We start from the raw sequence: 24,182 nt of genomic DNA on the forward strand, positions 1-24,182 counted from the left end.
GTTTTGTACTTCACCAAATTTTTACTATAATAATATATTTTAAACTTAATTTAAGAGCCAAAATCGATCTATTTTAGAGTATTTTTAATTAATTATGTATATGATGTATGTTTTAATTAAATTAAATTGTATGTGCGTAAAGTATGTTATATAGATTTAAAATTTCACCGTAAGTTAATATGTTCATGCATTAAAAATATGTTATAACATTATAAGGTATAGTCTGCATGTTAATTAATATTAATTAATTTTCATTAAATTTGGTTTAATTAATTAATTATTTATTTCAATTAAATATAATTAAATATTTATTAAAGATGCTTGGTTTGATGTTTTGGACTCTTGTACTTATGATAAGAAATTCTATTTTAGGCAAACAAAATTGGGCCTTGAAAAGGCCCACAACAGATACGAAACGTGGTCCGGTACGCCTAGCGTAGATCGTACGTGCATACTCTATAAATAAGCTCCCGCCATCTGCTACGGCTTCCTCTTCAAGAACTTCAATTCGTCCGTTCCTTACGTCTTCAACCTCCGAATCTCCGTCTTTGCTAGGGTTTATTTCACGATTTAATCCAATCTGGTGTGATACGATTTTCGACATTTGCCCACTGCAGTAACGCCGTGTTTCTCCCTTCTTACTAGAAGCTTTCGTATGTGTTCCCTCACCGTTTCTCTTCTTCTTGTTTCCGGTTCTAATTTTCTTCGCGATGAATTCCGAATTTCGTCTGAATTTTTGAGGTATTTCTTGACGTGTAAAGGTTGATGGACGGAGCGGAACTTTTCACCGATATCACAGAAACTACCGGAGCAATTAGGAAGACCTTAGAAGCTAACGAGTTTCAACCCTTCGATGGAAACCAAATTGCCAGTCTTCAATCCCAGCTTCGTCTTCTCCAAGACAGAGTGAAGGTTTGACCGTCTACCCTCATTTCAACTTCCGTTTGGTTAATGATAAAGTGGCGAAGTATCCGGAGAGCCATGACCAACGTTTGATCTCAATCCACTAATCGTACAGGAATTGGAGGAGGAAAATTCGAAGCTATCCTCTCCACTTGCAAGTTGCTGTTGTTCTGAGGTTTGGTCGGCTATATTAGAATGGAATCAGAGCCGTTTGGTTTTCATGCTAGCCTAGCTAACCAGCATTACGATAAGCTTTCGTCAGGCTAACTAAACGTGAATTCGTGCAGAGGAGGATGAACTTTGGCGACAGGAGTTGTTCGATTGAGAAAAGCACGGAATCTGGCACTACTAAGAAGAAATCAGTAGAAAGAACAACAGGCTAGTCATTACTTTATGAACAAATAGAGTCTATTTGTTTATTCCTCCATATTTGCGGAAGTATATATACATATATATATTGGAAGTAAGAGGATATCCATGGTAGCATGAGGGAGTAGTAATAGCTCACATGTATATACGAATGAGGATGCATATTTATATCTTGTAATGTGTAACAGCTATATATATACAGTAATGAGATTACCATGAAATTAAAGATTAAGAAAAGATGATTTGTGAATTTGAACTATGGTCAAATTATGCATTAGCAGGCGGCAAAATATTCAATGAGGCCGATACAATGTGGCTGCCTCTCCAAATAATATTCATGCCCCTAGTATCCATGGATATTAATTTGAGTTACTCAATCCAACGATGAAAAACTGGCAGCTACATAGTGAATGATGAAATATGATGCAATTCAGTCTAAAAGTGGCAACTTTTTTTAAAAGATTATTTTACGAGCAACAGACGTTTGGAATGTTGCAAAGTTTAGATGAAATATACCGTAGTTTTCATGCATATTATCAACCTTGTTTATTATCACAAGAGCCATACTCCATCTTTGTTTTGCGTGGATTATCTACTGGAATTATTTGCTTGTTTCTACTCTCAAATGGAGTTATTTTATGGGTGAAGGATATAACACCAGAATCTTGGATCACTGTTCAAAGAGATATATTGCTCTAAAAGTAATATACTTTGGGCAGAGGTATGTAATCTCTAATGGAGTTATTTTATGGGTGAAGGTTATAACACCAGGATCTTGGATCACTGTTCAAAGAGATATATTGCTCTAAAAGTAATGTACTTTGGGCAGAGGTACGTAATCTCTAATGGGAAAAAAACCAATGCCTTATCCTTCTAATTTTCCGTACATCACAGTCCACCATTACCTTCTTCTGAAGTAAGGAGACATCTTGTAAGAAAAAAAGACGGAAAAAAAAATGAACGAAAGAAAAATCAATCAGTTGTCATTAAAACTATTATCTCTTGGTCGCCTTTGTTATACTGCGAAAACTTAACTTTTTATCAAACAATACCTGAAGTTCTCGTTACATCGGCTGTACAGGTTTTATGGTTTTGCTTCAGAGGCACAAATGGAACCAACAGTTGAAGTACAATTTCAACTTGAGCTTCTTAACAAATTATTTATGATATATCAATTACAGTGGTACTGGTGGGAAGTGTCAAGAACGCACAATATTGGTTCTCAATGTTTACTGGGAGTGTCTAAACATTTAATAATGCACTTTTTTTTGTGATAAAATTTAATAATGCACTTAAAGGATCACAATATCAATTTTTTTTCTTCACCTTCAATCCTTTCTAATTGATATTTGATCAGACCATCTGTTAGAACTCATCTTGCAATTCTTAATAGTACATATAAGGTTCTTTGTCAACAATAGTCTTCCATTCCTACTTGTTAAGGAATGACATTGGGATTATTTTGATGCTGTGTTTAATTATGGATTTGGATTTTAATAAAGTATGCTATAAAACATAATAAACACCAATTCGGGTTCTTCTGATTAGTTGCATGAGTTTGAGTCATCAATCTCATGAACTTCTAAGCATGAACTATGTGGTTACCAGAAACCCCTCAGATTTCAGAGGCTTGGATCTTTCCTAACTGACTTTCACACCAGTAATAGTAACTAGCCACTCCAATCTTCACCCTTGCAAACCCTCCTTACTGCCACCCTTTCTTCACCTTTTCCTCTCTTTTGTGATTCTCTTGTGATCCCAAAAGAAAACAAGAGGCATAAGAAATGGATGGAGCCAAAGGGGCTGTTAACATCTAGCATCAATTTTTTTAAGGGAGGGGTAACGGTACATATAGTGGTTGTTAGGAATGTTGGGTGAGTAAAAATTTAACTGTTAATCGTTAATCCAAAAAAATTATTGTCAATTGGTTATCTGATCTTCCTGCAGTCTGAAATTTTCAGAGCTCTTGAGAAAGCCAGGCTTCTTGTTGGTGGTAGGAAAGAGTCTTGTTATTCAAGATGTGGGAGAACGGACAAGGGGGTCTCATCGGTTGGACAAGTAAGACATTTCAAATCTGAAAGGAATAACATTGTACTGCTAGAATAACATTGTATAATGTTCACATTTGATTTTCCATTAGCTATTCAAAGTGACATTTCTTGCCACCTCTTACATGTCCTTGGGGGGTTTGGTTGAGGTTTGATCTAGTAATACCTAGTTTATTTACTTGACTAGGACGGTCTTGTATTGTTCCGTATGTCTCACTCATTTGTACAAACTTATGAAAGATACATCAAAATCTTGTTCAAAAGCTTAATATTTTTCAATATGGCAACCAAAGAGATGGCAATAGATAACATAATTCTTTTAGTTATTTGGGTTTTTTCTACTATGGTTCCAATGTTGTAATTATCACGGGTACAATTTCGGTGACCAAGTTTGGTAATTAATTTAAATTTATATTACAAAATATTTTCTGGTTCTAAGTCATTATTCACCTAGTAGTCAGAAAATCAGAATTTTAATTGGGCAACTTTGTTGACTTTTCAAAATTCAATCATTATTTTATTTAATTTCTCTATTTTAGCATTCTCACTATTATTCCTGCAGGTAATTGCTCTCTATTTGCGGTCAAACCTTAAGGATCCTCCTAATGCTGAAAATAGTTGTCATAATGCGGAAGAGCAGCATGGTTAGCTAACTTGATGTTGCCAAATTTGTTCTCTGTTGTCAATACCCTGAATGTTGAATTATTCTATTGAGCTGAATGATGACATGAGTGCGCCAGATTTTTTGTTTTATGTTTACATTGATGTATTTTGAGTACTTTAATAGTTGACAGGTTTTCATAGTGTTAAGTTACTGCAAATGATAGAACCTACTGTTTTAGTTTGCCATTTTTTCCAAAAATTAGAACTGTCATTTAAATCGTTGTTCTCTAATTAGCTTTACTATTTGAAGATTGTTTCTTTTTTAAGAAAAGCTAATGTTCACATCACCTAATATATCTTCGTGTCGCTAAGAATAACTTTTAAAGTTATCTTATTGCAACAAATTAGTTTATGTACCAGCAGCAATTAAGAGCAAAATTCATTTTTGTTGACTGTTTTATATACGTTTGTGTATAGTATTTTAGATGATGGTGACTTCATTGTCTGATTTTTGTCAGAAATATAATATCAATGGAAGAGTTTTTAAATAACGATAAATTTGGTAATGATGGCATTCTTGTTTGAAACATCAAAATATGACAAAAGTCTTCCCTGCACTGGGAAAGTAGATGGTAGTAAGACTTTATCTAGGGAACTGCAAACATTATTTTTCTTAGGTAAGAAACATTTCATTTTCAATGAAATAAGCACCTATAGGTGATTAAAATAAAGTATAATAGAAACTCTTTCCCTTTTGAAAAGATGTCATCTATAATTTCTCGTGCTTACTTTTTCTGAATTTCATATTCTATAGGGGTAGGTTCTTTTATGTTCTGATTAGAATGTTGCATACTTTTTACATCTTTTATTCTTTTTGAATAGGAGCGACGAAGTGCATCCCTTTTCCATCTCAATTATCCTAATTTCATTTTCATTTATTATTTACTCTCAGATGGAGAAATTGATTACGTGAGAGTAATTAATAAAGTCCTTCCTAATGACATTCGGGTTTTAGGCTGGTGTCCTGTTCCTGTTGGCTTCAGTGCAAGGTTTGTCTTGCTCTTGTGGTTTTCCTTTGGCCTGTTTTTGCGAGAGATGTGATGTGTAGATTTTTAATGTGAAGTTAGGATTATGAAACCAGCATCCTGGAGATTAAAAAATCAATCTAACCGGCTTTGACTGCAGAGTTGACGTGCCTACATGAAATTCTTAACATAGCCGGGTGCTATGCTTTGACAATCTAAATGTTGGTACACCTCTCTTAGAGTTGCGGCAACCAGTAGTATCTCCTCGCACCCATTACCTCATATAAGCAGCTTTACTCGTGTGTTCTTTTTTTCTTTGTTAGATACACCTGGTGCTACATGCTGCTTAAGTTGTTTATACCTGGTTAACTATGACAATGTACTGCATCATGATCTGCGGATGCCACTTTTATATTACTTTGGGGCATTGGTTTTGAAACCAAGAACCTTGTTTTGGTTACTTTCTGAAATTTGAGTTTACACATAGGTATTGCGTTTTTGCTAAAGAATAATATTTTTGCAAGGGACTCAGTCAGTGGGGATTATGGTTTCATAATTATCTTAAAATTAGTTTTGGAAAGGCCACAATGTAAATTTGCTCAAACAACTCAAGAATGTTCTAATCGAAATTTGAGTGTTATACTTGATAATCAATCATCAGTACTTCATGGTGCTCCTGATGCACACAGATAATCTAATCAACCTGTATGCTCATATGGAACAATGTTAATGCTTACTCTGGGTTTCTTGTTGCCTCTATATGCAGCACAGGTTTAGTTGTTTGAGAAGAAAGTATAAATATTTTTTCTGGGGAGCAAATTTGGATATCTCGGTATGCAAATTATACTGTATTAGGCTTGTAATGCTGTTTCAGAAATAATTTGGATCTGCATTTTCACCAGGCTATGGAGAGGGCTGGTAAGAAGTTTGTAGGGGAACATGACTTCAGAAACTTCTGCAAAATGGATGCGGCAAATGTTCACAACTATAGGCGGTGCATCATGTCATTTGACATTTCTCCTTGTGATGTGAGGTTGGTGTTTGTATCAGATCTTCTCGTCTTCTTTCCAATTGGACTTCCTGTACCGTGCTTAATTGATGCCTGCCTTGCATTTGCACATTTTTATTCACGAATCTGCTTTGCATATGTGCTTCAGGCCATCCAAACTAGCTTTCCTCTAGCTATTGTCAAGCTTATGTTACTTTATTCTCCCATTTTCGGTCTCTCAAGTCTACTAGCTATGTTCTCTCCTAGGTGTTGCCAAGCTGACACTAGTTTACTGACTACAATAGTAGTGCTTCTCTGACCATATTCATTTTGAGTTGTCGATAGTACTGTTGAAATGGACCGTCTCTGTGATTTTGTATCATTTGCTGGGGTGGACTGAGTTCATATTATGCAAGATACTTTGAACTTTATAAGCATCCTGCAGTTATTGATTTGCTGTGTTACTTTTCCTAGAATGTATGAGATGACCGGACAAATTAAAAGAATAGAAATACTCTTCTACGATTATAGGAGAACAAAGTGTGTTCAATGATAGAATTCTATCAAATGCATCTTTTGCAACTTCATTCTACACCATGTTGTCCCGAACTAAGGTGTCTTCTAGACTCAGATATCCTCATTTTAAAAAATAAATTAATCTCTCTCTCTCTCATGCATATCTATGAAATATTTTTGTTTGTTGTTGACTAAATCTTTTTTGGTACTTTGCCAGGACGGAAGGCAATCTATTATGGGCTTTCAACATTGAAGGCAGTGCTTTCCTCTGGCATCAGGTCCGCTGCATGGTTGCTGTTGTATTCATGGTTGGGCAAGGTCTTGAAGATCCTGATGTGTGTGCCATACGTCTTTACATCTTTTTGCTTTATTATATTTGCTTAAATAAGTTGCTTTTAACATGTTAAAGTGCTTGCTTTTGCTCATGATAATATAGCCATCTTATACTTCATAGGCCTAAATACTCTCACTTCAGTTTCTTATATCTATCTGGAACGGCCAGAGGATAAATGAGTAATGGTAAATTTGATTTTAATTAGGAGCTAGTGTTTTTCGGAATTAATGGCCATATTTAATTTTATATAGTTGTATCTGCCATTGACAAGGAAACTACCTAGCCATTGTTTCTGCACAATACATTGATCACACAATTTGCACTGATTTCAATATGGCAGCACTGAAAGCCACTGTGTTATGGTTTCCCAATTATCAATTTTACTTGGCCTATGGTCTGAATTTGTTGTGTTACGTGGAGTATAGATGCATCTTAATCTAATAGATGAAGAGAACTGGTCAATTTTGTAGGTCGTAGACATTCTACTGGATCCATTAAGAACCCCAAGGAAGCCTCAATATGTTATGGCTTCAGAAAATCCTCTGGTTCTTCATTCTTGTGAATTTGAAGGTGTCAAATTTCGGTGTTCGTCAGGTACTTATGGCAATTGATTATAGATGGTGTGACTTCTACACCGGGTATATTGTCTTTTTCACCTCAGTTGTCGTTATTACTATTTTTCTATATTTAAATGATTTCCCTGCCTGCATTGCTTCTAGATGCTGGAGAAGCTCTTCAGTTGCATTTGTCGAATGAAATACGAACATACAAGCTCCAAGCTGCAATATTCAAAGAAGCTCTTCTAAGCTGTTTGCCAAATGGTTTGAATTTTAATCTTTCCCCATTACACATTTGTATTTCCTTTTCGATCAATTCTCAATACTAATGTGGCCACTTCTATCTACCCTTCAGATGGGAGCTCTTCAGACAATAGAAAGTTAAAGAAGAAAAATTCCCATGTTGCCTTGTTGTCAAGGCCAACTGAGCGTAAGTTCTTCACAAAAATACTGTTTTCTATTGGGATTATTTATTGGGTAATATTATATTGTATCATTGATAAAAAGAAAAACACTCGAGTTAAACGAAAATCTAAGAACTCTTGTTTACATACCAGTTAACAATTTTGTTTAGCATATCCACATTTAATAGGAAAGCAAACTCTATCCTTGTCTTTGCCCTGAAATTTTGGAATTCGTGTCCAATTGTCATTGATTCTGAAAACCACAATTTCTAAAACACAAATTTTATTCAAAATAAATAAATACGAGCATTTTGGTCCATAAACGATGATTTACATAATGCCTTTAGTTAATATGGAGCTCTTGGTTTCCCCAGATAAAAGTTAATTTAACAATCGGCCAAGTTCATATGTTTTTCTGTGAACTCCTCAAGTATTGTAGATGTCTTGAGATGAGCAAAAATGGGCTCAGGTTGGTTTATACCTCATGTTATTTTGCTTGCATTCCTTTGCCTATTAGAGGTGATTAATATCCCCCTACGCCATTCAGTTACAGCTGGATGCAACAGCAGGGTGTAAAGTATTTCCCTTACAATCTCTATTGATATGAGATGGAAAGAATTGCTCTGAGGCAATACAAACACTTCTCCGCTATTCGAGAGCGTTGATAAACTCTCCCTCCTCTATCAGCTCACTGAAAGATAAAAAAGTACGAAAATCCACTCCTTAATTCCTTACAAATATATAGCACCCCTTTCCCAAACACTCTGCGCTCACGATCTCACATGATCTTGAAAACGCACCTCAAGGAAAACTTCAAATGGTCCTGTCGACTCTAACTCACTCTCTGAAGGTACATCGTCCTTGTGACTTACCTCTTCTTCTGTATTGAAGAGTAATCAGGGGCCTAATATAGGGTTACTTTTTTGGAAAAGAAGGATGATTCTAAAGGTGGCTTGGCTACTTAGATAGATTTAGAATTTTTGGAACATATTATTCATAGATTTACATAGCAATCTTCTAGAAAATTAGCTTGTCTTTCGAATTCCTTTAATCTTGTGGCCGATCTTTCCAATAGAACTATGCATCTGTAGTGGAAAATCGATGGAATATTGAAACCGTAGTAGTGTTTGCAAATTATTTATGGGACTGCAAGTCTAGCCAGCTTGAAGGAAGATACTAATTGAAAACGTCAAATGTTAGATTCAGTCCTATTAGGTAACCATTTGGTTTTCGAAAATTAAGTCTATTTCCTCTTAGTTTCATACAATGATTTTGCATATTTTTTAAATAAAATAGTTGATTTCGGAGCCAAATTTCAATAACAAAAACAAGTTTAAAATAATTTTTTGAACTTGGGTAGATTCTTAAAATCATAGGTAAAAAATAGATAACTAATGGAGAAATTTAGAGATGGAAGGAGTGTTTATACTTGTATAGGTATACTTTTCAAAAACTAAATGGTTACCAAAGTGGGGCTACTTTGATTGATTTTTCATCTAAAAAGGCACTACACAGTTTTTATTCTATTCCTATTCCGGGTGCTCTTGTTCCAAGAATTTGAAGCCGTATTGTTCTGATTGAAATTGATAAAGATTTTGCAAGATAAGCCTTCGACATTCATTCATTGCCTTGTCATATCCTTCTTGGAAGACTTATAGTTTCTCGGATTGTTACACAAAGTTTTCGGTTGCTTTGGCTTTTGTTTGCTAATTTGGGATATTATGTATGGCTTTTGGGGAGTTGATGTTGTTTTACTCTTTTCTCTCTTTGTTATTGTTTTGTTCTCTTGGTTTGGATGTTTTTGGGTTTGATCCTTTTTATTATCTTTTATTTCGTTGAATTTCGACTCATTCTCTTGTAATTTGAGCATTAGTCTCATTCGTTAGATCAATAAGAGGCTTTTCCGTTTCAAAAAGAGGCATTGACCTTTTTTTTATCTCATCTGTTAAATCCTTGTATCTAAGTGTTGCATTTTCTCCTCATTCTCCAACGGCAATATCCTCTGCCATTTTTATTTTTAGTATTTCTATAAGCATACCTTTCCCACTGTTCTTATTGCAATGTGTTAGCGTATATATTGGTATCTGTTGTTACCTTATAAATCTTACAGGTAGTTTTACTTATCCCAGCTTCTTACGAAGAGCGGCGTGCCAAACTTGACTCAACATCAACGATTTGAATAAATGCATCTTCACAATCGCAAGGTAACATAGTTTTGCATTGCATGGTATATTCATTTCACGATAAAAGATATCTTTATGCTCTAACATAGTGTCTTCTTTCACAGTAGATGAATCCAAGAGCATCTTAAATTCCATTCTTTAAGATAGTGAAAGTATTTTAAAAGTAGATTTGCCTAACTTTGAGAAGACTAATATTTAAGGGTACTTCTCGAATTTATTGGAAATTCTAATTGCGTAACTTTTGTTTTGATGACAATTTGATTTTTAATTTTTTGTTTTTTAGAAGTTTTGTTGTTTCTTATCCCACTAGGTTTCACATCCCCCAATGAATGATTTGAATTTTTTGTCAAATTCTAAAAGCAAAATAAGCCTATTATTACGACCAATTTGATTATATTTGTGATAAACATCCACAATGCTCGATTAATACAAATCTAGAGGTTCTTCTAGGATCCTTGCAAAACTGTTAAGACTAACTTAGCAAATGATTCTAACCAAGAGCTCACTTAAAAGTGAATAAATCTTAGATTGAACCTAAAATCTATGATAGTCATTTGTGGATCTTAAGACAACTCATTCTAGAATTAGCTTGATCAAAGACTAATCCAAATTTAACCATCAAATCTAAAACAAGACTTGAATAAGATAACAACAATATGTTGAATAAAATATAAGTTTTTTAATATCATTCATCATTTCCATCCTGCCTTGAATGACTTGAAGAATAGCCATATTGGGGTACCTGTGGTACTCTTTCACCCTATGACATTTTCAAGTTAGTAATAAAAGACCTCGCCAAACTTCTCACCTATTTCACTTGGGACACTCGTATTTATCAATAAAGGGTAGGTTTTGGGACACTCGTATTTATCAATAAAGGGTAGCTTTTGGTACTGGGTCAAGATGTAAGGGTTAACTTGAATTTTTGGTGCAATCTAACTAAAAGTTCAATGAAAATCAATTCAAACAAACAACTCTCATAAACTAAAACTAAAGTATTAACTCAATCTTTATGATCCACAATTAAAAAATGAACAAACTAAAAAAAAATCAGATGATAAGAACTCAAACAAAATGTTTCTTAGATCGACAACTTTTGTTTGCAATTTTTTTTTTTAATGTTTATCTTGTTGCTAACTATTCTTTCTAACGATACCAAAAGCAAATTTGAAGAATATTTCAAGACAAGTTGTAGTATGTTTTGTAATACATGAAAATAATTGAGAAGAAAAACAATTTAAAAAAAATAAAGTAAAGATATTTCATCCTAGAGCTGGCCAAGATGATGACCAAATGCCTTGATACCAAATAAGCTTCTACAGTGCTTGATCAATGCAAAGCTACACGTCCTTTTTAAGGGCAACTTAATGAATGATTCTAACCAATAGTTTAGTTAAAAAGGTGAATAACTCTTATAGATCAAATTTAGAATTTATGATGGTCACTCATAGATCTTAAGACAATTTACTTCAGAATTAGTTTGATCAAAGATTAATCCGATGACTTGATTCAACATCAAATCTAAAACAAGACTTGTATAAGATAACGTCGTGGTGGTACTGAATAAAACACAAGGTTTTTAATATCATTCATGATGTTTGCAAATGAAAGTATATTTTGTCTTCCCACTGCTCAAAGGTAGGTTAAAAGGACCCACTACTCAAAAGAAATATTCCAAAATTCAACATAAATTCTTCTACTAATTCATCAACAGTTTTTTAAAAAAAATATGAACGACCCTTAAAAACTAATCCAAGTCTTTATTCCATGGTTGATCGCACAAAAGGGGGCTTCCATTCATGGACCATAGACATGGGTGGTCTCTCAATTTTAGAAGAAATTTAAAGGATGAAGAGATTAACAAGTGGCTTGACCTCATGAACATCCTTCATAGCATACACCTCTCGGCATTCAAAGAAAATGAATTTGGGAAAGCTGGACAACAAAGGCTACATCACCACAAAATCCCTTGCCTATGATTTGGGTTTTCATGTGAACTCCCCCGAACATCCCTTCCATGCTACCTACCATATGGAATGATTTTTACCCAAGTAAGATCAAGTTTTTCCTTTGGGAAATTAGTCATAGTCACGCTGCTATAAACACTTCAGATAAACTTCAAGCCTAGCTTCCCTATAAGGCCATCTCCCCCATCGTTGTGTCATCTGCAAAGCTGGGCTCGACTCATCTAAACATCTCTTTTTACGCTGTCACTTTGCCGTGAGGTTTTGGAAGAAAATCTTCCTTTCCTTTGGATGGTACACAGCCCTCCCGAACGACACCATTGCTGCCCTCTCATATGATCTCACCGGACACGCCTTCACTAAACAAAAGCAACACATGTGGATGCATATGATTTGTGCTTTCTTATGGACTACTTGGAAGGAGAGAAACAACCGCCTCTTCAACGATAAGGGAAGCTCTATTATCTATCATGCTATGAGTTGGTCTAAAAGCACATCTTTCTTCCCTATTGACCAATTGGAGAGTTATTATGTGACTTCATTGGCTTCAGCCACGACTTTTTTTTGTAAATTTCTTACATCAATGAAATTTGTTTCTTATATAAATAAAAAACGTTTAAACCATTATAGGTTTGTTTAGCGGTAAAAAAGTCTTAATAAGTGGCAAAAAGGTCATAAGTAAAATCTATGGTGGTCATCTACCTAAGAATTAATTTTATGAGTTTCCTTGACACTCAAATGTTGTTGGGTCTTTCTTGTGAGATTAGTCAAGGTAAGCTGATCTTGACATTCACAGTTAAAAAAAGAAACTTATAAACATTACTTTTATCGATTGCTTTCTTTTGTTTTCAGTTTTAAGAACTTGGTTTTTATGAATATAGTTAAAAAAGTATATAACAAGATAGAAATCTTCGGATGAAAGAAGTGTTTATAGGTTTAATTTTCATGAACTCAGAAACAAATTTGATGGTTAAGTATAAAATGAGTTGGAGTAACTTTAATAACAACGACTGTATCTGTAGTTTTGGAAGAGCGTGAACACTCAAACATTAAAAGAGAGGAGGAGCAGCAATGATGAGCATCTGGTGATGAAGGGAAGAAGAGATGTTTAAAGAAAAGGGTGAAAGGCCAAGGAGACCCAAACATCAAACATGTACCAACATCATGAATCCAGGTGCATTAACTCAGACCAAATCATTTTTCTCACTTCCTCTGTCCCCCTTTCCTTCCAATTATTATTCTTCACATCTTTATGGTTTTACTTTTACTAACCACGTTGACAATGACTACTGATGGTTCTGTGCTATTTGTTCTTTCTTAATGTTCCCAACTATGTAATTGTAGTTTTATTTGTTTTCTTTCTTTCGCATAATTTATTGTTTTTTTATTTTTGATAATAGTTGGGGATACTTTATTCCACTTGAAGGTATGTTTTCGTAATTTACAATTGTATAGAAGATTAAGTTTAATGTTGATATCTCTAAAATTGTTTATATAAAAGATTTTACATATCGGTTGTCCATCAATTTACATGAATGGTCATGTAGATGTTGTTGCGTATACCTTTCATTTTTACACATTTGTCAGTACCAGTTTTCATATATATTAACAACAAAAAAAAAAGCCTCTTCAAGGACGTTATTCTTTTGACAAATCTCCAAGTTCAAAAGGTCTAGTTGACTTTTCGAAGTCAGAAAGTATAATTGAAGAAACTATGAATATTTGAATAATTGAACTGATTATTGATTGGCAACTGTGAATAGATATGGATATGGTTATTCGTAAAAATAAAACACCTCAATTATCTAATTATTATAGATGAAAAGTTCTTCAATTTAGAAAATTCAAAGTTATTTCATTAGAAGTATAACTCTCAAAAAGGATTAAACCGAAATGAAAGAAAAATGAAAATAACAGTTTTCAATTAGGGATGATCATCAGGAATAAGTCGATTTTTCGACTAAATAATCCTAAACTAACTATGGTGAAGTTTATTTATCTTTTGAAATAAAAAATTAAAAAAAAAATTCAAATGGATACAGATTGACTTGACTTCAATTGGGTCAGTCTGCAATTTTTTTTATCTATCCTACTTTTAGTTTCAATTCGTGATTTTTTTTATATGATGAGCGGACAAAATTGAACAATACACGTAATGATATTAGGTAATAGCTTTGCCAATCAACAGAGCTATGGTAAGGTCAAAAAAGTGAAATTATGGTCAAGAAATAAAACAAAAGTTAATCATAGTTTTACTTTAACCTTATTCAAGAAAAGTGTTATGATTCTTCCTCCATCTTCACGTCGATATTGATACCAGATTGAATAATATATTATTGATACATAATCATTCTTCCACTTATTCTTTTCATGTAGTTAGGATATGGGCTCAATTAATAATAATGATGATATTAATATTAATAATAATAACTATAATAATAATAATAATAATAATGCCTGTCCATTTTGGGAAAATAAATACAAGAAAGAAGTATTTTTTAAGTTACTTGCAAGTTGGCAGCTTCATCTTTAATAAACTTAAAAGTGAGGTTTTTTTTTTAACATATTTTTCCCCCCTTTTGATGAAGAAGGGAAGAGTAGATTGAAGGCAAACACAGCTCATCTTAGACAAGACCTTAGTCAAATTTCTATCATAAGTCAGCAATGGACTAAAATTGCATCCTGCTACTGTTCTTTAAAAATTTAGTTAAATCATTTTATTTTATTTAGAATTAAGCCTAAAAATGCTCCTTTCATCTCCTAATTTTCCTTTGTTTCTTTGTTCTTTGCTTTTCTTTTTACCAATTAGCTAAAGAATCAAGTCAAAATTTGAAATGGTTTTTAGAAATGTGTTTTTGTTTTTAGAATTTTGTTAAGAATTCAACTCTTATATCCAAGTAAGATGTATATTTACGTTGAAAAATTGGAATGCTTAATATTTCTAAAAAAATGAAATGGTTGCTAAATATTGGTTATGAAATTACATTTTCATCTTAGAATGATGATTTACTTATATAGAGCTAGTCTTGTAGAAAATATAACTTTTTGGCTTAAAATTCTATCATTTGAATTTTCTTTAAAATATGTGTTAGGGAACAAAGCCGAATTGACATCTGATTGTCCATCCAAATGCCAATGATTTTCCATTCTCAAAGATTTTTTTATATAGTGTTATCCATATTTCACATTTAAAATCTCATTTGATCAAAGAGTGCTGATTTTTGAGAAAGTATAAAAGTATTTGATCTATCGAATTAATAAAAATATTGTAATCATTTTGATTGTTGAAAAACTTTTGTATGAATAATTAAGTACCTTCATAAATAAATAATATTTTGGGAAGGGTTAAAAATGAAAATATCGACTAGAGAAAATTATGTCGGGTGAATTTTTATAAAATATTTTGTTTTTCTTTTTATTATTATTATTATTATTCTTAAGAAACCCCACATATGAAGTTTCATTTGAAGAAAAAGGAGGTTTAAAAAATTTTCAAGAGGAATTTTCCCTATGAAGAAGAATAACCATTCAAATGAGGGTGTACGGTGAAAGTTAATTATTTAATTGCAATTTTTTGTTTAAAAAATATTCTTTGTTTTTTTTTTCAAAGAAAATAATCAAAGAGTAGTTCTACCCTGAAAATCTCTATTTATGAAACTTTCAAAATTAAAAAGAAAATTTTAAAGAGATAGAAAGGAAGTTTTATTTTATTTTATTACAAATTCTTCGAAGAAATATAAATAACGCGTTTTAAAAATTTGTACTGTGATTTTATCAATATCGAAACAGAAATTATTTTCTTTGACTTTTTGCACATAATTTCAAGGGAATGACAATTATTAACCATATCATAAAAAACGATCGTATCGAATATGGTAGGATATCATGTAAATGATCGTTATAAATTTCAAATCTAATAATTGCGTTGATCATACCAAACGATCGTGTCAATTATAATAAGCTGTTATTCAGATCATGTCAATATTATCGTTAGATCATTTTAAATGAGTGGAAAAATGGTTCAAATTTAAACGAAGGTGTTGACAATGACAAATGATTGTTTAGAACATGTAAAAGTAATTTTTACACTATTTTAATAGGAGATTTAAAATATGTACATTAAGCCAAGATAAATGTAAAGTCTATGAAAATATTGTATGGAGATGGATTTATGATGTAAAAATAGAAGTTATTTATTTATGGTGATAGTAAATGAGTGGGGTAACCACTAACCAACTCCGGCGCTGTTAATTAAAACAACTACACAACCAATAATTATTAAACTAATTATTGCGTTAAAATCTCAATAATTTATAATTATATTAATTAATACTAAGAAAAGGAAAGAAAAACAATATATATAATATTTATCCGAACTGGCGTAGTACATAGAAAGATCTTCTCGTTCCCGCGAGGGAAGCTCTGATCAAATCAAACGAGAGGCTATTCCTCTCTTCTCCGCAAAAAAATCATATTTCATTTTCACTTTCAATTCCATTTTTCTTCCGTTTATCCCTTCCATTTCTGTTCTCATTTCACAATTTGTGTCACGTTCTGTTGTTGTATTCATTTTGCGCCGAAAAATGGAAGCGGCCATGGGATTGATGAGGAGAATGCCTCCAAAGCACTCCGAAACCGCTCTCTCCGCTCTTCTTACTCTCTTACCTCACCATTCTTCCGATCTACTTTCCCAGGTTGACCAGCCTCTTCAGGTGATGCTGTTTCTTCTGTTTCCTTTGTTGTTATTTTGAAATTTCTTTGAGATTTTGTTGGGTTTTGTATATTATCAGCGTTTTCTTCTTTTCTGTTCTTTCTCACATTTTTTACTATTTATTCGGGTTTTAGGGTTCTAATTTGCTTCTTTTTTTTTAAAAAAAAAAAAAGAAAAATCTATCGGCTTTATCGTGTTTGGATTCAACCCAAATTTCCCTAACTACTATATTTGTAATTCTGGGTGCTGGTTTTAATTAGCTTGGGGTTTGAAGGATGGATGTTTTTGCGGTGGCATGGTTGAATCATTAAGAGTGGTTCTTTAATTTTCTTTTGAGTTATCTTTGACTTCATTTACAAGGTTTTGATTGTTTAAATAATGAGGTAATGGGGGTTCGTCACTTATTGTTACTCTGGCTATCTCCTGGGTTATTTTATTACTACTATGCTGATTGCTAATGACCTTTTTTCCTAATCGCCTTTGGTGTACGAAAACTTACATTTCTTCAATCCTCTCCGCATTGACAGTGCTTCAACTTGTTAAAATAAACTTAAGTTCCCTAGTTTTCTGAATGAGAAATCACAACATTTACAGGTTCTATGTGATGTGGACAATGGGAAGGAATTTATTTTGTGCGAATACAACAGAGATGCAGATTCATATAGGTATGTACGTAGATCCATTTTGCAGGGTTTTGTGCACCTAGCTTCAGTAATATGCTTATCAATGGTTTTAGCAAGGTTTCCTCAGTTAATAGATATTTTGATATTTACCTCAATGTTTGAGGCTAAAATGCCTACTGTTCCAGTAATGAGTAGCACTGCGAAATGTATTCCTAACTTCAAGACAAGTTCTTTGCATGTTTCAGAATTCAATGTGTGTTTGTACTTATCTACTAGATAGGTACAGCCAGTGGTCATGCATTATGTAAATCCGATTTTTTTTGTTATATGTATGAGTCCGTTGTATGCAAGTAATTATTACATGATTTATGAAGGGCTTTCAATGTAAAAAAAAAAATCTCTGAGTCTTGGACGGCTGTTTACCTTTTACCACCGGTTGTAAGCTAACAAACATAACATTAACAGCCTTTCAGACTTTCAGTACTGATTCTGTTGACAAATATCTAACAGAAACGAATATAAGAATATTAAGTTTAGGAATATTAAGGTTTTTTTTCTCCTATAAAAAAATATGACGGCATGATGTAAGTTTTGGTTGATTAAAAAGCAGCTTAATGACCAGTATATTTTTGGTTTCTAACAGTATCTTTTGTCAATGTTTTATTTATGCTGTATTCTTTTCTTGCCATATAGATCACCGTGGTCGAACAAATATCATCCACCATTGGAAGATGGAGCTATGCCATCTATAGAGTTGCGGAAACTTGAAATTGAAGCAAATGAAGTATTCACAATCTATCGTGACCAGTGAGGTCCTTTGCTTGCTTCCTTTTTGACCCTTGTGCAATAGAATAATCGGTTTAGATACTATTTGCAGCCAGTGTATACTTCTAGATTCAAGAAGCATTTTCTAGGGGAATTATTTATTTCTAAGACAAACATAGAATCTACCCAGTTCCCGTCCAAACCCAAATATAGAACCTGCCCCATTCAATTAAACAATCAATGTCCTTGTATGATTATGTATTTCTTAAGACAGCTGCTTTAACAAATGATTGGTCAGGTATTATGAAGGTGGCATTTCATCTGTGTATATGTGGGAAGATGATGAGGATAGTTTTGTCGGCTGTTTTTTGATAAAGAAAGGTAAGACTAACCAATACATGAATTGTGAGCATTAATCATAATGAATGTTTGATCATGTGATGCTTTTTGATGATAAAGATGGCTCAAAGACTGGTCATGGTCGAAGAGGATTTCTACAGGAGGGAGCATGGGATGCCATTCATGTTATTGAGGTATCTTTTTTTCCATCGATAAAAGATCATCTACTAGATTTTGGATTGTTTATGTACTCTGTCCATCTCTTGACCAAATTCAGGTGAGGCTAGAAGATGAGGGTACAGCTAGCTATTGTCTAACAAGTACAGTCATGCTATCGTTGACGACAGATAACAATGCAGCTGGGACTTTTAGTTTGTCTGGTTCAATTAGAAGACAGGTATTGTAGAATGAATTTTGTGATTTGACTATTTAGGTTTAGTTAGTAACGATCACGAGTTGATCTAGTGGTCAATTAGTAAAAGCCATGAGTATAATAAAGAACTTAGAAGGAGATTCAACCCATAGTGGATAGACTACCTACCTAGGATTTAATATCTTACAAATTTTGTTAGCTCCATAATGTATGTTGTAAGGGCAAGTGGGTTGTCTTGTGAGATTAGTTGAGGTCCATGCAAGCTAATCCATACACTCAAAGATGTATGTGTGTGTGGGTGTCTCCCTCTCTCTCTATATATATATATTAAAAATTCAAATAGTTGATTTTGGAGGTCCTCAAGGGCCATGGTAAGAGCTTCGAGACTTTTTGGTCCTACTGGCTTAGAGGTCCCAAGTTGCTTAATTCCAAAAACTTTTGATGTCTCCTAGGTCTTGGGATGGGCATGAGTCCCTCCTGGTATAGGGCAGGCGCCAACTCCATTATTGAAATGAAAATATATTTGACTTTAGAGGAAGAATGACCAGAAAACGGGGTGGGAGCCACACTCCTTCCAGAAAAATTTTGCAAAGCCTAAAAGCTTGATTGTCATCTACTTTTGTTCCATTTGTGCGATTGACTGTTTGAATGAGTGGTTTAGGCAGCACGGAACAAGAACATTAAGATAATAGTGGCCATCTAGTATCTTGGATTCTTTTCATAATGCAAATAAAATGGAAGCCTATACCGAACCTTTACATGTTCTTTTTTCTGTTGTATGTTTTGATTGATTAATCTTCTGCCTCTATAATGAGTCAATAACAAATATATGCCTGTGAATAGCAGTCATCTGTTGCTCTACCATGTTAGTTCGAGGGTTTTTATTTCATCCATGCTTCGCACCTCTAATACTATAATAATACTGTAACTTAGTGTGGGTTTGTTTTATTTGCCTTTATTTTTCAATTATGTTCTTTCTATATCCTTTCATCTAAAAAGAAAAAGCTATAATAATTCTGGTTCCACCGCATTTGTAGATGAAAATGAAGCTCTCAGTTGCAGAAGGCCATCTTTGTAACATGGGTCGAATGATCGAAGAAATGGAAAGTAAGCTGAGGAATTCACTCGATCAGGTAATTTTGTCTCCCAATACTTTGTCTGTCTCAGTTTGACATCTCTCGAACCCTATGCCCTTTTCAAGGCACAAGTTTTGACCATAGGAATGATTAATGAAACTATGCGATGTGGTACCCTTAATAGGTATATTTTGGGAAAACAAAAGAGATGGTTTGCACCTTGCGGCCACCCTCAGAAGTGTTGCATATGAAACTACCCGACAAGTGACCACTGATTATACAGAACCTGAATTGGCACAGCGAACCGGTGGACAGTTGTAAGTCAATTTTCTACTTGTGTAACTGTTTGTGATTTGAATTTGATTGTGTTTTCCGATCTCTACTTATGTCAAAAAAAAAAAAAAAAAAAAAAAAAAAAAAAAAGAAAAGAAAAGAAAGGAAGCTGTTTAGTTGTGAGTGTAGCGATTCTAGGGATTTGACAGTTTATTAGTTGTTGCAAATTTGAGACGGAGTTTTGAATTGAAAATTGCATTTGATTCTTCTGTGTGTTTTACTTGGATAAATGTAGAGATAGAAATTGAAACTGAATTTAACTTGGTTATCAAGCAGGCATTCTTTTGTAATTCGTTTTCCCAAAATTGTTTTATATATTTCGAGCCTCCTTTATTTTTACTGCATTGTCTCAATTATAAAAGAAAATGAAGTTAATTTACTTGATTCTTCGACCCAAGGAAAAAATGAGTATAATGCTTATACTATTAACTGTTTCCCATTTCATACATTGCGGGAATAAAAAGGTATGACTTGTCAACTTCCAGATTGTATAGGAGTGATGGCAGTTTAAAGGTCGATGAGTTTAAATGACCAACTGTAAATCAATATTTTGTTTTTTTTTTGTCTTTATTTTTTTTGTTCTACATTATATTATGATTTTTGTCAAAATTGAAAATATATAATCAAATCATTGAGTTACTTCGAATGTCAGAGTGATTATATTGGCACATATTCAATTTGTTCTAAATTTGAAATTAGGTTTACTTGATTGAAGTTCTTCATGCGATGAATAAGCATAATTTTGAACTAAATTAAAAACAAAATTAAGAGAGGAAAAACAATAAAGACGAAGTGCTACCTAATAGACTTCATAACTGCAGAATCAATGTTTAACATATCATCAAGTAATAAACCACTACTACTCATTACTGCAAAATGAACTCAACAATCCTAAAAACATATAGAAAAGACATACTTGCCCAAAATAAAATATTCTCAAAAGTTAAAAACTAAACGCAGAGATAATATGAACCATGCCAAGTTTCAGTTATGTATGTTATGCCATGTCCAATCCTTTTGCCTTAACTAAGTCGTTATGAGCTTAAGCTTTAGTATCAGGTTTTCTGCTTGAAGAGTCAGACTCATTAACAGGCCCTGCAAGAAGTGTTTGATCGTCTTTTTCCCCTTCTTTATCATCACCCTCGTCATTGATGTCGTTGTCATCTTCTGCATAGACACAAATGGATTTAATATGCACATGAATATATTAGAAACATTTTCAAGCTCAACTAACCATCATCCTCTCCAAATGCATCAGCACCCATGCCTCCACCAGGATCAAGACCGAGTTTCTAGAGATTAAACATGATTAGAAAGTCTTCGTGTAGTGTTTACGCTCTAATTTAAAACGAATAATACTTGAACTTACCGAAAAGTCCAAGCTGCTAAAGTCCATATCATTGCCAGCTGCGTGTTAGAATGGCAGGGTAAGAAAGACTCTTAAACAAAAATTTGCTAACAGACAATGACTCCATTTCATAACTATTTAATCTAGGGTTGCAAATCTATAAATATTCATTTTATCTCAAAGTTTCTTATTAGCGATTTTTTCATAATATACCCTTTACAAATGTATACGAACATCGAAACAAAGTTTGAAAACTTAAAAAACATAAAGTAGCTCTTCCTTTTTTCCTTTTTTTTCTTGCTATTTAGCTAAGAATTCAACTCTTTTACTTATAAAAAGTGTTCGGCATTTTCTCTTAATTTTTTAAAACGAAAAAACAAGTCAAATTTTAATAGTACTTTGTTTTTTTTTTTTTTTTTTTGAGCCTTGAACCCCAAATTGACCTCTAAATGTTTTAAAAAACCAAGTCGAATTTTGAAAATAGACTTAATCTTCTAAAACAAAAAAAACAAAATGGTTAACAAATATGGCCTAAACAAAACAAGTTCGTCCAAAGAAACAACTCACAATTATCTCCTTTTTCCTCATCTTCATCGATCCATTTGTCCCAATCAATTTTCACAAACACAGGATGTTTCCCCTCTTGCTTCAACAATCTACTCCACCACTTCTTTTCAGCCTTTTCTATCAAATACCGGATGTTTCTCATGCCAATACTAGCCTTGCTCTCCTGCCATTGTAGTGTTTCAACAATTAGACATTAATATTCAACAGAACAACAAAAATGAAAAGTGCAGAGCAAAATGATAATGAAATTCATAATATACATTTATGTCAACTTTATCATATAGATCAATATCAACTTCATATGGAATCTTCTCTGCTCCACTAACTGCAGAAAAGCAGAATTTCCCTTCAGGCTCCAACTTAAGCTTCACATCCTGAGCATCTGGCAAGTCAATTGTTATGAATAGCCTATTAGATGTTTGTGCCCATCTTAAGGTAGGGTGCCTGCTGTAAGTTTGATAAACAAAAAATAAGTCAGACAAAACAAAACTTGACATGAAAGGAAGAGTGTTAAATTATAGATTTGGTCCCTAAACTTTGAAGAAAATTAGAATTTGTTCTCTATAGTTCTTTTTAGATAAGATAATTGACGAACAACTAAAGTCAACCACTCTCTCACTCACTCATTGTAGATGAGTGAGAGAATACAAGCAAGAAAGACGTATTTTCAAAATAAAGGACAATCCTAAGACGATTCTAAAGTTGCAATAGCATGTACAATTTTGTTTTCTCTCCGGAGATATGACAAAAAAGTGAGATAACAAAATTCACAACAAAAATAATATCCTCACCAAGGATCCTGACATCAGCTAAGGAGCTCTCCTTTTTGTTCAACAATAAGTTTTTTAAGACAAAAGATGATTCTGTCCCACGTTTATGATCGAATAGCTATGGATAACCATCATAGTCAATATTCAACAAAACCTCTGAAATTCAAATGAGCTACAAGCTTAAACTACAACAGAATAAGAGAATCAACAATTGGTAAACACTATTTCAAAGTAAAGGGACCAACAACAGATCCATAGGGTAGAATGATAGTTCGCCTAGTACAAGAATCTGATTTTAACACAACATGAACACCATTGAAGTTTGCAAGAGGAAAAAGATCAGCCGTCATTTTCACATTTTACTAGGGATCAGGAATCCCTAATCCTCAAGAGTGAGTTTAGCAATATATAGAAAGTGAAATATTGAAGCCGATCAACCTACTTTTCTAGTTAACTTCAGCACGCAAAAAACTAAAGACTCACTTTCCAAGTACTATCGCGTATCAAAATGTTTCAAACAATCACTATAACAAAAAAACTCCAACAATCGAACTCCAGTTTCACAAATCTTCACAATTTCCATAAGCTTTCCAATCAATCAAACAGATACAGAAACTCACCGCCTCACTTTAACTACAAATTACTGCCGATTCCTCATCATGTTTTATAGAACAAGCAACGAAAAGAATGAATGAAGCGAGAGAGATACCTCATGTTTAGGAATCGATGAGGAGAATCGGAATCGAATTGTATTTTGGTGCTAATCGAATCGTTTGGTTTGAGAGGGAGAAATAGGAAACGGAGACAACGCCATGGATAAAAACAATGAAATGGCGGTTCGCTATAAGTAATGGATAAATGATGAGTTTTATTTTTATTCAATTTTTAGTTTCTAATATCAATGTATTGATGTCTGATGGATTGTAATTTTAGGGGTACGATAAGTATAGATTAACATTTCAAAAGGTTAGAAATATAGCATGATTTGTTTAGGTACCGGTTAAAATGTACTTTTTACCTTTGAAGTTATGTCTATTTGGTCCTTAAATTTTTAAAACAAACACCTCTATTTCCACTATTTTTATGATTTTAATGGTCTAGTAAGCATTTTGTTAAGTTAAAAGTTGAGTTAGTGACTATTTAGGAGTATTTAGCAAACGTGAGGATCAAAGTGCTTTTTTGAAACTTTAAACCAAAAGCACGTGAACTTCAAATCTCATGAATCAAAAGTGCATATTTACCCTTTGATATATCACTGACATACTTTGATTTTTTAATTACTATATTTACCACAGGTTGCATGTAGAAATATGAGCGTAGCTCAAGTGATATAGTGTTTGAAAGTTGGATAAGTTTAGGAAACTCAAGTTTAAATTTTGAAAA

The 24,182-nt window shown here is 33.3% G+C and overlaps 3 protein-coding genes across 16 annotated transcripts; 2 read left to right on the forward strand and 1 right to left on the reverse strand.

The window, feature by feature from the left end:
* Positions 1-484: 484 nt before the first annotated feature.
* Positions 485-13,371, forward strand: LOC103496569 (uncharacterized). Of its 12 annotated transcripts, none has more exons than XM_008458483.3 (17): positions 485-653; positions 762-912; positions 1,019-1,078; positions 1,191-1,281; positions 2,031-2,103; positions 2,354-2,399; positions 3,220-3,330; positions 3,883-3,964; positions 4,876-4,972; positions 5,720-5,780; positions 5,851-5,981; positions 6,670-6,787; positions 7,257-7,380; positions 7,506-7,607; positions 7,699-7,773; positions 9,858-9,951; positions 12,917-13,371. In XM_008458483.3, exons 2-16 carry the CDS (start codon positions 766-768, stop codon positions 9,905-9,907), a joined length of 1,368 nt encoding a protein of 455 aa, XP_008456705.1. In that variant the 5' UTR covers positions 485-653; positions 762-765; the 3' UTR covers positions 9,908-9,951; positions 12,917-13,371. The 12 variants fall into 12 exon arrangements, 11 of the variants coding, with proteins under 11 accessions (XP_008456705.1, XP_008456702.1, XP_050938892.1 ...); XM_008458480.3 differs by having other exon boundaries at positions 9,877-9,951; XM_051082935.1 differs by lacking the exon at positions 12,917-13,371 and adding an exon at positions 11,717-12,713.
* A 2,904-nt stretch (positions 13,372-16,275) lies between these two features.
* Positions 16,276-20,404, forward strand: LOC103496568 (probable F-actin-capping protein subunit beta). 2 transcript variants are annotated; one of them, XM_008458478.3, is made up of 8 exons: positions 16,278-16,606; positions 17,200-17,270; positions 17,922-18,035; positions 18,292-18,374; positions 18,453-18,526; positions 18,610-18,729; positions 19,743-19,838; positions 19,966-20,404. In XM_008458478.3, the coding sequence occupies exons 1-8, from the start codon at positions 16,478-16,480 to the stop codon at positions 20,047-20,049; spliced, it is 771 nt and encodes a 256-aa protein (XP_008456700.1). In that variant the 5' UTR covers positions 16,278-16,477; the 3' UTR covers positions 20,050-20,404. The 2 variants fall into 2 exon arrangements, with proteins under 2 accessions (XP_050938896.1, XP_008456700.1); XM_051082939.1 differs by lacking the exon at positions 18,610-18,729 and having other exon boundaries at positions 16,276-16,606.
* Positions 20,405-20,896: 492 nt separating this feature from the next.
* LOC103496567 (co-chaperone protein p23-1-like) lies at positions 20,897-23,677 on the reverse strand. 2 transcript variants are annotated; one of them, XM_008458475.3, is made up of 6 exons: positions 23,509-23,677; positions 22,290-22,476; positions 22,030-22,192; positions 21,484-21,521; positions 21,349-21,406; positions 20,897-21,281 (listed from the first exon to the last, which is right to left on the reverse strand). In XM_008458475.3, the coding sequence occupies exons 1-6, from the start codon at positions 23,511-23,513 to the stop codon at positions 21,157-21,159; spliced, it is 576 nt and encodes a 191-aa protein (XP_008456697.2). In that variant the 5' UTR covers positions 23,514-23,677; the 3' UTR covers positions 20,897-21,156. The 2 variants fall into 2 exon arrangements, with proteins under 2 accessions (XP_008456697.2, XP_008456698.2); XM_008458476.3 differs by having other exon boundaries at positions 22,290-22,473; positions 23,509-23,657.
* Between the last annotated feature and the right edge of the window lie 505 nt (positions 23,678-24,182).

The sequence above is a fragment of the Cucumis melo genome, chromosome 3 (assembly GCF_025177605.1).
Source record: "Cucumis melo cultivar AY chromosome 3, USDA_Cmelo_AY_1.0, whole genome shotgun sequence".
NCBI classification, from domain to species: Eukaryota; Viridiplantae; Streptophyta; class Magnoliopsida; order Cucurbitales; family Cucurbitaceae; genus Cucumis; species Cucumis melo.

What these genes read in the sequence shown, in the direction of transcription:
- LOC103496567 (XM_008458475.3), bottom strand. An exon ending in ATGATAAAGTTGACATAAAT is followed by an intron (nt 22,193 to 22,289) that starts GTATATTATGAA and finishes CTACAATGGCAG; the next exon opens with GAGAGCAAGGCTAGTATTGG. An exon ending in TGCATTTGGAGAGGATGATG is followed by an intron (nt 21,282 to 21,348) that starts GTTAGTTGAGCT and finishes GTGTCTATGCAG; the next exon opens with AAGATGACAACGACATCAAT.
- LOC103496569 (XM_008458483.3), top strand. Translation starts at nt 766, where the DNA reads ATGGACGGAGCGGAACTTTTCACCGATATCACAGAAACTACCGGAGCA. An exon ending in ATCAGTAGAAAGAACAACAG is followed by an intron (nt 1,282 to 2,030) that starts GCTAGTCATTAC and finishes TTATGGGTGAAG; the next exon opens with GTTATAACACCAGGATCTTG. An exon ending in ATTTCTCCTTGTGATGTGAG is followed by an intron (nt 5,982 to 6,669) that starts GTTGGTGTTTGT and finishes GTACTTTGCCAG; the next exon opens with GACGGAAGGCAATCTATTAT.
- LOC103496568 (XM_008458478.3), top strand. Translation starts at nt 16,478, where the DNA reads ATGGAAGCGGCCATGGGATTGATGAGGAGAATGCCTCCAAAGCACTCC. An exon ending in AGGTTGACCAGCCTCTTCAG is followed by an intron (nt 16,607 to 17,199) that starts GTGATGCTGTTT and finishes CAACATTTACAG; the next exon opens with GTTCTATGTGATGTGGACAA. An exon ending in ATGCCATTCATGTTATTGAG is followed by an intron (nt 18,527 to 18,609) that starts GTATCTTTTTTT and finishes GACCAAATTCAG; the next exon opens with GTGAGGCTAGAAGATGAGGG.